At 40.0% G+C, this 16811-nt stretch overlaps 2 protein-coding genes across 3 annotated transcripts in view; both read left to right on the forward strand.

Moving 5' to 3' along the window:
• LOC145448239 (intelectin-1a-like) overlaps window positions 1-16811 on the forward strand; it is a 152323-nt gene that overhangs the window by 23033 nt on the left and 112479 nt on the right. The gene's annotated exons all lie outside the window — the stretch shown is intronic.
• On the forward strand, window positions 10456-15749 carry LOC145447615 (uncharacterized). Of its 2 annotated transcripts, XM_080325854.1 has the most exons (5): window positions 10456-10750; window positions 11286-11423; window positions 14154-14283; window positions 15266-15383; window positions 15501-15749. In XM_080325854.1, exons 1-5 carry the CDS (start codon window positions 10497-10499, stop codon window positions 15620-15622), a joined length of 762 nt encoding a protein of 253 aa, XP_080181980.1. In that variant the 5' UTR covers window positions 10456-10496; the 3' UTR covers window positions 15623-15749. The 2 variants fall into 2 exon arrangements, with proteins under 2 accessions (XP_080181980.1, XP_080181979.1); XM_080325853.1 differs by having other exon boundaries at window positions 15266-15749.

The raw sequence follows: 16811 nt of genomic DNA on the forward strand, positions 1-16811 counted from the left end.
GTTCCCTGGAGGCGACGACAGGCGCTCAACTGATACATATGATTTACGATTACACTTCCTTCTTTGCCATCATTGGTTGTAGGTAGACGAATTATGACTGTTGTGGTTGCACGTCGTCTTAATTGGAGTAGCTAAGCAGGGTAGTTTTGGGTTCGAAATGGAGAACCAGTCGTTCTGCCAATTCTATATCCAATATTTATAGGCTCATTTGTAGGGAAAGGGAATAGCAGAAAACTAATCACACTAATTTGTAATAAATATTCGTTATGATGTCTTCGTTTTGTGTGAATTTAATATTGGATTTGTTCATTTAACGCTCTCTTGAGTAACAGCTAGCTCATTTTGTGCATCAGTAAGGTAGAGTTATGCATTCATATTCATGTGTAATCTGGTTGATTTTAGTTTTGATGGGATTCCGCGAAGGCTGGCACAGTAGTGTAAGTTGGACTGTCTTTCGATCTATGCCCTTTTTGCGTACCTGCATATTCATCTTTGGGAGAGGAGATATGCAATCATGCCATCAACGCTTTGCAAATAACAATAAGCCATTTGGGATACAGAACTTCAGAATAACGCGAAATAATAACTTCATATTGTTAATTTATTCGCTAAAAGCTTTTTGACTGACTCTTCTCCGTAGCGAACCTCAGTAATAGGGTGAAACGAATGCGAAATGTAGGAACTATTTTGTCTGCAGGGCCGTAACTTCCGCACCCCAAACCCCCCAATTGGGGGGGGGGCCGAGCTCGAAAGGGGGCCCCAAATTTTTTGGTGAATTAGCATAAATTATAGGGTATTTTTTTAAACTTTATGGAACTTTTTCAAAAATTTTTCGCGCTGTACGCGATTTCAAGTTGCCAAATGGTATGAATATTGGGTACTCTTCCCCCGAAACAAAATACGCAAGATATATAGAAATGGGCATATCGGCGTTGGCCATTACCGCGCCACGACGCACCAAGACATATAGGCTACAGTATTTGGCCATGTATCACGTGACTCCAAGAAGCGTGCCAGAACGATCGGTAGCGAGAAACCTTGGCCGAAAAGGACTGCCCTTACGGTGACCGAAAACTTTGTTATATATACGAAATACATATAGGTTTATTTGTTCATAGGCGCCTAAATGACTGGCGCCGAATGTTCCTGTCTTGGTAGTCAGAACCTCACAAGACAAATACCACCCCGCAGGGAAAAATTAGATGCCAGTGAAGAAATACCAATTTGAAATCGTGTGATCTATTAGTTTAGTACGTTTGGGCGATCCTATATTTTTTGATATAGCAGACAGGAGGTCACGAAGTAACATCATCTAACGAAGTCATACCAATAATGAGTCCACCCGTCAGAAGATCTTTAATTATTATTTACGGGCTCTACAGTTTCAAAGACCCCTCACTCAGCTCCGCCGGTAAATCTGATTACGTGAGTGGAGAAGACAAGAAATTGATAGCAATATATATGCAATTCCCGATCTTATTGACCGATTTTATCATGAATCATCAAAAATTTTCGCGCTTGGCGCTGGCTGAACAATACAGTACCTCTGTAATTTCGTGGCAAAAGCGAACAACGGGATTGGGAGAGGGGGTCGGTTTCATCAACCTATTGAAGCCCAAGACTCCAGTTTTTTTGGGGCCTGACGAAGTGCTGTTTCGTTCCTGCCAACGGGTATACACCAGGAGATGTACAATTATTATTGAGGGGTCCTACTTTTTCAGGCACACCTTACTTAGCTCTACCGGTAAATTAGATTACGGAAGCAGAGAGAGGATAAAAATTGATAGCAATAATAAGCAATACCGATCATATTGACCGATTCAGTCACGAATTATAGAAATTATTCGCGCTTGGCGCGATTAAGCAGGCAGAGCTGACTGACTAAACGGACACCCAATGAAGAAACAGCGTAGATCCTATGTAGACAGCGAATAGTCGGAGGGGGGTCTGGGGGGCGAAGCCCCCAGAACTCCGGTTTACCACCCTATGGGGGGGGGGGCCAAAACCAACGTTTTGGGGGGGGGGGCTGACGAAGTGCTGTTACGGCCCTGTTTGTCTGTATGACGTAATATTAACATAAACAAGCAGCTAGTAGACACTAGACAGGCAAGATACGTTGCAATACATTTCCTTCTGTATGCATTTTAGTAATATATTCATTGCATAAATATATTGAAACCCGAATCTGTTCGAGCTGATACTTTTCAGGGCAATCGTCAGCGAAGGAAGATATCAAAAACTTATCCTCAGAGATCATTTTGTCTAAAACTAAAATATGTTACTGACATTCAAAAGGTATGCCAAAGGTATGCCATCTAGCTTAACCCTTACGAGGTGGGCGTATCAAATTTGATATGGCATGTCTCCGACACCGATTTCTCCATGTTGACACGCCCTAGACGTCGGGTACTACGTTTTTTGAAAAGCTGAGACTTTTCCGATGTATTTGGTACCTTACTCAAAAATTTTAGTTTATAAAAATAAACAAAAAATTAAAAATAAAATAAAATATGGTTATCACTTAAAACTTCCGGATATTTTCCGAGTGGGAAATATTGTCGGAAAATCTGTCAGAACATCAGAAGTCGACACGTACGGTTTTCTGTGTAAATTTTCACCGTTTCAAACATCAAAACGTTTTCTGGGGAGTTTTCTGAGGGGGATTTGTAAATTTTTGTCACGCTTCAGTGATTTTCAAGATCTAGGTCAAGTTCAAGTGCAAATTCAGTCGGCATATGAGTCATAAACAGGTTTACTGTGCCTGCAAATGGTTGGATATGACAAAGAAATCATATCGCGTTGTTTTATGCCATAAACCGGACTGTAGGGGCCGATTGAGTCTTGATCATGAACTTGACCTCGATGACCACTCACTGACCACGCCCATTTGTAAATTTTATATGTATTTTCCATTTTTCGATATCTGACGAACCGCGCGGTTTACAACCATGGTTGACGGCTTGTTTGAAACCAGGCAACAGTGGCTACGCACTGAAGCATCACATTCCACTCTCTGACGCCATCCCGAGGGTCAGCCTTGAAAATTGAGAGAGAGAGAGATTTTTTTGGGGGAAAAGCTTGTTTATTTAAACTTATTAAAAAACCTCAGACATGTCATGGGGTGTCGATCAAGGGTGGAATCGGTAGAGGGCTATACTCCGCCCACTTTTGAACTGGAACGGCCCAGATTCAAGACCTGGTGGGGTCACGGTGAGAATTTGAAAAGTGAAGGTCAATTCTGCAAAATATGGCCCCACCTCGTAAGGGTTAAGGCCCATTTCCAACAATAAGCAGAAGTAATGGAATCAGTGTTCCCTCTAATTTTTCACGAGTCTGCGCGCACTCAACAACTCACTGCGCTTGGACAACAGTGCGTATAAACGACTAAAAAAGGGCCATCACTTCATTGGACTGCCGAATTTCCCAATTTTTTCGTTAATTTTGTGGTGTTGGCTAAAAAAAGTCATCACTTTGGATTTTTACTTGTGCGCAGCTTAGATTTTCTGTGAGCAGAGAGCCAGAGACCGTGTCAGCACTGCGCAATTCATGAGCACGCTAGCGGCTTAGAGGAAACAGTGAGTGTAATATCAATCCACAACCAGTCAATCAATGGACAGATTTTCATCTGCCCAAGTCATACACACACACAATGTACAATGCGATATGCAAGACACACATTGCGATGTAATGAACAGATACGGGGATGTCGAACGACCAACCAGCAGTAGAACACCGATGTAAATAGGGTAATTATTACAGGCGGTGACTGTGTATACCAGGGGTTCTCAACCTTTTTTGAGACACGCCCCCCTTTTTAATAGTGAAAAATCTCGCGCCCCCTTATCGTCATATCAAAAAATCCAACCGGGATGATAGCAGTCCCAACATATCATTTGATGGCAAAGAAGGTTATGACTGTTGATTAGAAAATTCAAAAATATGAAATTCTGTCTATATATAGAGAAACATGCGTGGGTTTGATGTGAATCGCGCAAAGCGCGAAAATTTTTTTCAGTTGACCGCTTCTTCGCGCCCCCTTCAAATGCTTTCACGCCCCCCAAAGGGGGCGTGCCCCCCAGGTTGAGAACCACTGGTGTATACTAAGGTCTTGCGGCCCCGCCCCTCGTCGTCGTCCTGGTCCGTACCGGATTTTCACAGGTGTGACGAATAGATGATTGATTATTTTATGTTGTGATTGTCAATTCCATGACAAAGTAATTGAAATTGTAATTGAGCAAAATTTTCATCAAATGACAATTAGATCACAATTACTCAAAATAAAAATGCTATAATTACAATTACAATAACAATAATATGAAAATATGTAATTAATTACATTCAGCTCAATTACAAATTACAATTGATCCAACTCTGGTTGAGATGGAAAGTTGAAAGAAGTTTCTTTTATACGTCTTCACAAATACACATACAATGCAAGTTCTACATCACATTAAAGATGGTTTAGTATTTTTCGAGCATACCAATTTATTGCACTTTGTAGCAATGCTGTTGATCGATCACGACCTAACATACATGTCATTTTAGTAACGTGGGCCTACGTAGCTTTATACTACATATTCGTTTTTTTTGCGTTACGACCAATGAAGATTTCAACGCTTCCTTTGTGGAAAACAGTATCGCTACTATAATTCACGTTGATAAAATTTCAGACCTCGAAAAAATGATGACACCATATTCAACTCGAATCAGTGGATTTAATACTCGATTCAGATCCCAGTAGCTATTCGCCGCGTCTTGGACCAAAAATATTATATAATAGGCAAGATGGCATTTGTATATGCCACAGAAAGCTGAACAACAAACGAGAAAACTGAAAATGAAAAGAATTATAGCTTAATTGTGCACAGTCGATGAAATTTGGGATAACCCAAAAAGCAAAATATGACACAGAATTGCAGATCAGTCCAGAAAAGGTAGATTGTAATGCAGGAAGCATAGTTTTTCTGCATGCTCACCCAGCTAAACTCGTCCTGCAAGGGTAATTCTGTCATATATCGCCCTTTGCGTCGTCGATTTCTTGAGATTGAGAACACGGAGCATTGAATTTCCGAAATTTTTGAATTTTTTTTCAAATATAAAATATCAACCGCGATATCGATAATCGGGAAAGCTCTAAATATTGGCCTCGATAATCGGCCAAGTCGATAATCGGTCGACCTCTACTGGAAACCACTTTGTTCTGATTGCGGACTGTTGTATGGAATTCCTCCTAAACTAAGATTACCATATTTTGAGCACCAAAAATACATTACTGCCGGCTAGTAAAACGCAAGTAAAATCGTTTCGTTTGAGTTTAATGATGCCCTACATTTCCGCGGCGTTTCCAGGCTAAAGTTAAAAATACAACGCAGAGAAAAAGTTACATGAACAGACGAAAAGTAACCATCAAACTTATTTTTCGGATTCAACCCATACATAGGCCTACTGTGGCGTTTCTTTAACTTTCGTCAATAAGGAAATATCATTTTTAACGGGCTTGTGGATTTGTTCACAGGAAATATCATCGAAGTTATAAGCAGCTGTCAAGATGCTCCAAGGTGATCCAGCTAATATATCTCTTCAGTTTGAACTTGCGTCAGAGAAATTGAGACATCGCATGTTAAAAGGTCCAGATTTTACATAGAACGCCGAACAATATTTGCAATAAAAATCAGCAGGGTATTTTTTTGGAAATAAATGTTAGGGATGGCGTGAACGTGAGGTTCACGTTCGCGTTCTGTGTGTGAACCTCGAAAATTTAGAGGTTCACGTTCACAAACTAACCTTGGGAGGTTCTGCACTATGAATCTTTTTCATACTTTACAATTTTCACTTCAATATAGCATCTTTGGATGAAATTTATTACATTTCAACTGTGAGCCAAGCTGCACGGCACTGGCAGCATAAAAAAAATCAACACTAAACGAGCATGCACCTTGACAATCTCAGAAATTTGACTTGCTTTTACAAAAGTTTGCTCGAGATATCCAGCTTTCCGTTTGTGTATATTTAGTGACTCTCTGCTGTAAGCTTGACCCGCAATTACACAACATCAAGAGCGAAATAGGCCTACACTGCATGTAGTGAGCGAATAATGCTTATTAAACCAATCAATGAGATTGATATCGTCGTCTGATGTAAAAAATCTAGCAAGAGTGCGGGTTCATTCTTGATTTCGTATGTTTACTGTATCATAAAAACCAAATCCGTGCGATTGGGACGTTGGCTACTGCTGTATAACTTGTTAATAGGGCAATATCGGTCGCAAATATAGAAACCCGTTATTACACTCTGCTTAGTATCAACGTAGAAATACTCAGACGCCGAATACATATATCCGGACTGGCCTATACCGTTAAGGCGTAAGCTTATATTCCCTTGCAAGTCCTCGTCGAAATTGTTGGCAAAACGACGGAAGAAAGTGATTTTATGGGATTATTATATCATTTGATTGCCCCAGTTCATACATTTAGCGACGGTTAAAATGTCAATTTGTACTTCAGCATTGTGACATTATGTGGCCCGAGTCGTCGCGAGGTATCGTGTGTACATTGATATAGGCTCTGCTATCACTTCACTGAAATATAGGGCTGTAATCAGCAATATGACGTCACGTGACGTCATGAGGTTCACGTTCGCGTTCACATAGAACCTTTCAAAGAGGTTCGCGTTCACACGAACCTGACCCTTTCAGAGGTTCACACCATCCCTAATAAATATTACGTACGTCTCTCATAAGTATTGTTGTATTGTTGAAAGTATAACCAACTATTCACTGATGGCCGCACAGATCGTCAGCAGTCACGATGCGATAATTTATTGTTATGATATGCGACACTTATCTTGTTCTCAATATAAGGATATTATTAATATTGAATGTAAATCGTAATTCGGCAGTAGAGCCTATGGTGTCTCTGTAACACACATTCTGCAGCGAGAAAGTATTTTACATGATGGGTTTGCAACATTTATTATAATGCACCGACAGTTACGCCGTAAAATGTAGCGTCACTGTAGGTGGAGCAGAAAGGTATGAAAACCAACGGAATACAGCTAAAAATCATCAGGTCTTGAACCCAAAATCAGTCAATGGGAAGACTTTCATTACAGACTCAAATCAATCAGGATCCTTCTTTCGTGATTGCCCGCCACGCTTTGCGCAACTTCTTAACGACTTACCTATGAGCCACTTGCAGGCTGATTGATGCTTTATGCCTCTGTCTCTACTACTGATCATGTTTGAAATTTTTTAAATTTTCGCGTAACCTAATGTATATGTTTGGTTATGGTCTGTGTCATTTACAAGGAACATGCACCATCAATCTGATTATAATCTACAGGTTTTTGCATAACATTTTGGGTTATCAGTTTCGATTATCATATCTAATTATGCAGATTTCTATATTTTGCGAGTGCGGGGTGATTCTCTATAGTCTATATATCCCAGACGATTTATATCAGCATATATTTGACGGGTTGTAAGACGTTATCAACATGTTCCTAACTATTTAATGCTTATCTCTACTGATGGTTTCCCAATCAAAACAAACATTAAAACATGCTTTGAGACATGGTGTATCATCACTTAGGAGGACTGATTTTACGTTGCTATATTTGCTTTTATTGTACGATAAAACATACATTAGCACGGGCACAATGGAATGTCACGACCGAGTGGAAATTGAACAGCGGATCAGTGCCAAATCATCGACTGAGAGATTTAGAAGATTCAAGTATAACACTGGTCAACAAAATGATTTTTTTTTAGGCAGAACACCTGAGAGCCGTTTCTGGGGTTTTTGAGGTTGCTGATTACGAATATCACATTAGTTTTGTCAGATTGACTCTTTGTCAGAAGATATTTATACTCCTAAGAAAGCCCAAAATTACTGTATTTGCCCTTGAATATTTCACTTGGTAGGAAAATAATCGTATTTTTTCTAATTTTATACTGTGCATAAATAGCTAATTGACTATGAAGAACCCTCATGTCATTCTCAGTCATTCTATCAATATTAACATGACATGATGCGAAATATTTGTTTGTCAAAAAAGCAGTTTGTCGAGCCTAAAAATCGTACTTTATCACAACAGAAATACATATTCTCCTGTATCAATTGGTTGTTTGAACAAGATTAAAGAGGTGTATAATTTCACATTAGGAAGGCGAAGGAGTTTACAGCATGTAATTTCTCTTAAGATGTAGTAAATAAAACATTTTAGATGATCACAAAGCCCCCAACTGCAAACAGTTGGTGCGAAAATTCGTATCTGCACACCGAAAACTTGAGCACAAACATGAGCGTAAAATTTCACTTCCTGTTCAGTCATCTTGGTATATTTCCTGATCATCTTGTTGATGAGCCAGGGAAGAGGTTCTACCAAGACATCAGAACAAAAAAATATCAGGGCAGATAAGATGAACAATTGAACATGTTATGTCAAACCATTGCCGGAACTTTTCGAGAAACTGTACTAAATAACTTACAGGCGAAAATCGTACAAAAATCCAATTGCGATTAAAAATATATCAATAGTATTATATTCCAGCTGATTATTTCAAATTTACAATAGGTGGTTGACGTAAAACTGATTGAATTAATGCCACGTTATTTGGTTATCTTGGTAAATACTTATATACATGACTGGAGTTTATTTGTTGACATGATATCCGTGAAAGTCTGTAACTATGATAAATCTATTACCCCTAAATATAGTGCTGCTGCTGTATTTTGATTCAAAAGAGTCTTCTGTTTGTTAATAACAAGTAGATTGAATTTCTAAACTTTATAGCACGACTGAGCCGATTTTATATCCAGTCATATTACCGCGAAAATGGGAAATTTAGGTCAAAATAGCCCCATCGGTTATCTCCACAACAAGAGCGAACTTGAAAAAACCAAGGTCATATTCGGAATCAGTGTCCTTCAGAACCCCGAAAACCACTCTTACTCAGTCTGCCTAAAAATATGTGTGTTACCAGTGTAATCATTACTTACTGAAGTGGTGACGATTTTATACTACATTCATTCTACTTCAACAGTTTGAGGCAAAACTACTTGAAAGTTTGAATTTTCATTTAGAAAGTAGCATGTACTTTTCGCATAGGATTATCACTTTCATGAAGGAAGCCTAATTTTTCCAAACCGTGCCGAATAGCTTATCTATTAATGGTCATGAATATACATACAGCATTTGAAATGTGTTTTTAGTGACAATAGTCGCTTTGCGATTGTCACGAAGATTCATATTGCAATCTCGAATGCATGCGACCTATTTTCAGTTTTTCAGGCAGAACTAGGTTTGCCTTATATTTGGTTTCTTTTCGTTTGAAATATGCTACTTATTGTACTCGAGTAGAAATCGACGACGTTATTCCTTCTTCTACGTGTGTCCCAACGCTGACAGTTTTGACCGCCTCCGCGTATAAGCCTGAATAGGCCATATGTAAGAGATTGCATGCACATTGCGCATTCATATCGCACACGTTCAAGGCATAGGTTTACATGTAAATCTATCCATAGCTATTTAATATAGAGCAGTGGTTCCCAACCTTTTCCGACTCATCGCCCCCTATCAATCTCGAAAAAAAATTCGCCACTCCCATATTTACGTTCCGAAAAAGAGTACTTAAAAAGTGGAATTCATTTACCTAACTCTGATCGCTAGAGAATTTACTGGGAAAAAGTCATTTTTTCCGAGATGGTTGGTCCCGATAAACCGGTTTCCGCGTCTACATCTCGTTGGGTTGACCTTTTTGCCGTGATATTCGAGTTCAAGTGTAATTTTGTTCTGTGGTGCATTCATGGTTTTCCGAAGAATATGCACTGCACAGTGCCCAATAAAACGATCTTAGGAATCGAACGTTTCCCGGAATCTCTTGGATATATGTCTCATGAGTTTCTGGCTTAAGATCCCCGTATCGTCAATGAATATAGGTACTGCGGGCTTCGTTTATTATGCATTGTCACATTTCCTCACATTACATTTTGAGTTTCGAAGAATATGATTACTTTTTCTCATCCCTTTCTTCTATGTTTTTATCAGCTTAATAATAACGGTTGAAAAGGAAACAATATAGTGCGTATCACGTTACATATCTGATGCGCAACGCGTTAAATTATCGCATCGCTGACTATAGGAAGAACTCATCAGCAGGGGTTCGAATTTTCGGCCGCACCAGAATGCCCGAAATCGACTTTGCAGTTATTTTTATTCTCCCTCGGGACATAGTTTTTTGTCATTAGCGTACTGAGTCCTGAACGGTATGGCACTGTATAACAGTACGTGACAGTATCAGCATCACAATAAATATTTGTTTTATTTTAGAATATTCGAAAAACCCAAAAAGGTCAAACAGAACAACATTGAGTTGCAAGACGAAATGCCGCCTTTTTCAAGTAGGCCATTTTTTTGAAATCGCGAACGCCCGAGAAGGTATGACTATAAATATGCCGGATTACGCGTTGTAAGTTAGTCAACCAGCTAGACGCAAGATGGGCGTGAGATATTTGATTGCAACGATATGTTTGGTGTTGTTTCACTACAGCACCGGCCAAATGGATGAGATCCAAGCTATACACTCTGAATCGTCTGTAATTCAAGAGAAACCTACAGGGGAAGCGGATGGCAGATATGGGCCGCCGTTGGATACAAGCTGGGTTACTCTTCTGAGCGCGGGTGGAAGCTCATTTGGTCATGGTAGACCAAATCGTAAACCCCAATCATATATTTGCCCCGCGTACTCACTGTAAGTAGGCTAATACTAGGAACTATAATACAGACTTTTCCAAAATGCTGGATTTTCAAAATAGCAGGATTTTTGATTTGAGAACGGGAGACTATTGATTTGATTCAGGGTTTTGTTCCGCCTCACCGATAACGTAACAATCTCAAAGTTATACGAAAACACCGTGTATATCTCGGTCTGAAGAGGTATTGCAGATAGAATCGGCATTTCAAAATTACGTGATTTCCAGTCCGAAATCCCACCCAAGGTTGGCATAGTAATGACTCCGATCTAGCAATGGCTGCAATACCATTGTAAACCGCAGGTATGGCGATTCACGCTAAACGGAGATACGTGTTTTCAGGTTGTTCGGCAACTATCTTTTCAATAGGGCCTACATAACTGGAACTACTCAATATATCAAAACCCGCAACTAGAACAAGAACTACTGAAAAATCAGTTCTTAGTTGGCCGTCAACTAATAAGTTTGGTGCTTTTCACAAGTCTATTATAATGCGTCGCTGAGCGCAGACAACTTTGAGGATATTTTAAACAGGGCGCCGAAGAACACCTGCCCGGGACCGAACAGATACTGCCCGACGAGGACGTGTTACAATTATGCCACGAAGGCATACTACTACGGACTACCGTTCACACTTCACAGTCCTTTGTGGATAAAAGGATCGTATTGCAGGTAGGCCTATAGTATCCTACACAATTTGCATAGCAACTTACAGCCAACGTTACGCTATCGTTACGTTCCGTTTTCTTATGCAACTCATTATCCCAGTCAAAATTCCACACCTCTAAGTTGTTGTTATTGCGTGTAGTATATATGGTGTTTGTCGACTACTATGGTCATATACACCAGACAAATTTTCATCATTTTTCATTCCGTCGCTGCCGATTTGTAACACGGCCCACTTCTAGGCTTTTATTAGACACTGCTCACACGGATGATATGGCGAGGATGAGCCTAGATCAACGTCCAACACTTGGGTAGGAATTCTGGAGTCGATCTCGGTCGGACTCAAACCCGCGACCCATTGGTGTTGCAGCTGGGGATTATACCACTGCGCTATCTCGCCACCAACGCCTCTAAGTCTACTGCACTGAAAAACAAGATACTAATAAGAAATTAATAACAACAATAGCGCTGCAAACTGCCATGCGTCTGCTGTTGTGATTACGATCAACATATCGTTGTGAACATGAGTTTTCAACAATGTTACTTCTGATGACAAAGCAGCGCCGTTTCTTTGATATTAAATATTGCTTGCCGTAGGCTCTTTCTAACACTAAATAGCATTGACGACATTGGCTGAGCAAAAACAAGCCCGAGAATCACATTACTTGAATAAGTATTCACTATAAATATCGTGCTATCATGTATATTCATAACACTGTATTTCGTATTTATAGCACTATTTCTACCTGCCGGTTATATCATTTACACCAGTTTTGAACAAACTGATTGATATTTTACGTTTTGCAAAAGATTCCACGGTATCAAAAATGTTATAATTGCATTATTTGAACTACATCTCAGAAATTTATATTGATTCGGAGCGTTGGGAAAAATGCAGTAGCATGCCTCATCAAATGTCATACTACCAGTGGTTGGACACAAATTTTTCTGTCAGCCAATTCTATCGCTGAAATAAACTTTTCATCCGGATCTGTTGCAAACAGTTAATGACAGAGGACCAGTCATGTTAGCAGGCCATTCAAAATTCCTCGAGAAGGATCAACATACTCGAAGGAAACCGGATGAATCCGACCACTGCATACTACTCAGTGTGTGCTGTAACGAAATATGTCTTTCAAGTATTCAAGTAGTTTTTCACTACTTGCGGCACTTACTCAAGTAAATCTAGTTTGCCGCTACTTCGTAATATTTGTGATATACTCATTTACTTTTCGCTCTTTTCAGTTTGTCGAGTAGAAGTAGTTTAATCCTCCAATTAGAGATTCGAGGCTGTTTTCCTGGAGGACCAACATGTAATTTTCATAAAAGTCGTGTAAAGCCCACAATTTTTGTTCCACTTCGCGCAAAGTAGATGTGGAGTGACAAATACGTTTTTACGAAAGTATCGGTGAATATAATTTAGGAATCAGATTGCGTGGTTCCGCTCACATCGCATTGTCGCATACATGGCATGCTTCTGGAAAAGTGAGCACTAACTTTTTTGAGTGTTAGGCCAGTTTTAGTATAGATGCCTGTTGATGCTTTCTGGATAAAATTTATGAAATCCTTTTAAGCTTTTCGTAAGTACTATTTATATTTATACTTTAATTCACAGTATCATTGATTGAGATCTAGTTAGTTTCAGTTTTTTTCCTAAAAGAACATATATGTGGAAGTTTAAAAGCAAGTGTGGTATTGCCTCTATTTTCCCAACAGAAAATTAGGGTGGATGGCATTTTTACCATCCGCCGAACTTTTTAAACGTATTTTAGTCGCGCAAATTGGTAACACCGTATCCGGTACAACTTCTCCGTATTGCTTTTCGACGTTAACGATCCTTATAATATGGACGAGGGCGCTATGATATGTCATTTTCTAAAACGGGGGGATCAACTTAACAAAGGATTAGTATTGTATTTCCATATCAATATTATCATTTGCATCCCATGATGCGTATGAATGCAGTGCTTATGCTGGGGTCGAAAATTGATACCTCCTGGGTTGCATCAATATGAATCAAGCTCCCTGCATAGCTCAATTTACAACCTTTGACAGTCCATGCGAACGTATTATGACCGTTTACACAACTACTTACTTACTTGAGTGTTTTTAAAACCTACCAATTCTACTTCAAGTAGTTTAGGATGTTTTTGGAAGTACTACTTCTACTCGTACATGAGTATATTTTTGCGCCGCTATTTCTACTTCTACTTGAGTAGCTTTCTTGACTACTTTGACCACCTCTGTTACTACTTCACATTTGTAACTAAGGCAAGCCACAACGATTCCGGTACTCGAATCCTAGTGGAGTTTCCTTAGTACAGATTCGAGTCTAGCGGTAAAGGTCGAGTATTTCGAGTAGCCTGACCATTGTGGGACTAAGAGCTTTTTCAATAAGAAGAATGCCACCGATACTTATCTGCCTCAATACGAGTCGCGAAGATACCGTCCTGGTTTCAGTAACCATAGTCTCGCATTCGCAAATATGCTCTGTGGAGTCCAGCGCAAAGATGCTGTTTTTTCAGTAGTCTTCTGACAAAATTCAAAGTTGGCCAGCGGACCATAGGTAAACCTGTAAGTGGGCCGCTGATTGTAGTGTCCTTTCGAGGAAGGCGTAAACGGAGACGATCAGAAATCAACCAAGTGTCTTGAACAATCACCACACTAATAACATGGTTGAAACCAGTTATATCAGTTGTTACGCAATGAAGTCGTAACCGGGCGATCCTATTTCAGGTCGGAACACAGGTCTTGCAACTCCAACCCGCGGTCAAGATGCAAATGTAGAACGAGATATTGCTGGCTTTCCTTGAGAAGAATTATCAAACACGACGGGAAACTATACTTCCTTAGAGTTTACATACGGGTAGAAAAATATACCCTCTGTATTGAGCTCAATATTTTTAATTACTCATAACTACTCATAATTAGCATTCTAGTACTGGAATATGAATCGACTATTAATTTAATTGCATCGAGTCGACTAGACTAGTAGTGAGACATGATTTGTTTGAGTGCTGAAATGATACGCTCCTTCCCTCCAATGTTCCCTCTAAGCTGCGCACGTGCGCAAATGCGCAGTGCTAACACGGTCTCTGCGCTCACAAAATATAAGTTGCGCACAAGAAATCCGAAGAGATGACCTTTTTTTAGTCGTTACATGCTGTTTTCCAAGGGTCTGCGCAGTGAGTGGGTGAGTGTGCGCAGACTCGGCAAAAATTAGAGGGAACATTGCTTCCCACTATGATTTGAGTCATCAACAAGAATTGTTTAAATGATGCTATTATCCAATGTCGAACCCGTAAACCTCGATTGGTAGTTTCGCGGCTTGCGTGGCGGTGGTAAAAGTAGTCATCGTAGCCATTCAAGTAGAAGTAAAAACGTAAATTCCTACTCAAACACAAGTAGAAGTAGCGAATTCTAATTAGCTAAAAACGTAAGTATCCTATGCATTTTTGCCTATAACTAAAATCTGTTTGCAGCAAGCAGTGGAATGTATATCAATAACCAATTGAGTAATTCGTTGAAGTACGCAAAACATACTTTAGCACTCGGAAAACGTGGAAGTGCTTCGTTCCTGGCCCGTGGCCACCTCCGCTTACACGTGCATACAATATATACATACATATAGTCTTTCTAGTTTATTTGATTTCTATGCAATTGATGTAAAGATGTTTAAACAGATATTCTGAAGTTTTGGAAATTTTCCGTGAGCTATATGCCATATATATTAAATAACGGCCGACTAGATCGAGGCTATCTGGAAAGTAGCAACTGATCGGCTTCAGCTTTACCGCCTCAAAATCAGATAAGTGTCGGACTCTAATCGATACATATTATATTTTCAGAGACAATGTGGCTGCGGATGTGTCGGTACATCATCGAGGCCGAGGACTAAGATCGGAACATACCCTTGGACCTCAACTTGGCCGTCGACTACGACCGCACCATACCCTTGGACCTCACCTTGGCGGCCGCCGACTACGACCGCACCATACCGTTGGACCTCACCTTGGCGGCCGCCGACTACGACCGCACCATACCCTTGGACCTCACCTTGGCGGCCGCCGACTACGACCGCACCATACCCTTGGACCTCACCTTGGCGGCCGCCGACTACGACCCCACCATACACTTGGATTCCACCTTGGCTGCGGAGTACGACCGCACCATACACTTGGCCCCCATGGGGATGGGCACGATGAAAACATACTAAAATCAAGTTATTTGGATTGTTTGAAGGGACTGGATCAAGCTTATTGTCTAACCATGTTTATATTATCCGCGATATATGAGGGGAAACTTGAAATATACTCGGGGAAATGACATAAAGTATATTCCGATGTTCGGAGTGCAATAGACATCTCTCATAGGCTAGGATAGGGATATATATCACATATATAGAAGAGCGAGTCGGGAAAAAACAGAAAACTTGTTCGTGAATAGTGCTGACAAAATCGACTATACTCTTGTGACTCAATTATTAATCGAGTAATATGCTACGAGTCGAAGATTTGAACATGACTCGTGATGACAGTGTGGATGAGGTGGAAAGTTGAAATATGTTCCTTTTATACGTCTTCAAAAATATACAAAGCCAGTTCTACATCACAACAGATAATTTAGTATTTTTCGAGCACAATACAAATTTCATTGCACTTTGTCACAATGTTGCGGATGGATGACAACTCCACTCCGCAAGCATGTCATTATGCTATACATATTCGTTTGTTGCGTTACGACCGAATAAAATGATTTCATCGCTTCCTCACTGGTCAATAGTATCGCTACTATAATTCACGTTGATGAAATTTCGGTAGGGGAGACCGGGACAAATGTAACCAGATGCAAATATAGCATTCGACCTCACCGCTAGTGCGATGGAGAAATAGCATTGATATTTTGAGTGCGCACGCGGTAGTTATGTCTCCTAACATACCTGAAGTTCAGTTGAGCTACGACGTGAAATCCCGAAATAATTTAAAAAAAAACGAAATTTTGGACATTTGAGTATATATTTTCTGGTCTGGAATAATTTGTTCAAAAGGATGATATCTCAAGTGGTGGTTTAGTGACTAGAAATGACACAACAAGAGCGAAATACACTACACGTGGGTAGTCGGCAAATCATGCTTATTCAACCAATCAATGGGATTGACATCGTTGTCTAATGTAAATTTAGCAGGCGTACGGGTTCAATCTTGACTTCATATGTTTATTGTATCATAAAAACCAAATCCGTGCGAGTGGGGTGTTGACTACTGCTGTATAGCTTGTTAATATGGTAATACCGGTAGCAAGTATAGAAATCTGTTTTACACTCTGCACAATATCAACGTGGCAATACTCAGACGGCGAATACGTTGTCCGATCTGGCGCAGACCGTTGTGGCGG

This window comes from Botryllus schlosseri, chromosome 10 (genome assembly GCF_051294905.1).
Source record: "Botryllus schlosseri isolate E-star chromosome 10, Bs_hap1, whole genome shotgun sequence".
NCBI lineage: Eukaryota > Metazoa > Chordata > Ascidiacea > Stolidobranchia > Styelidae > Botryllus > Botryllus schlosseri.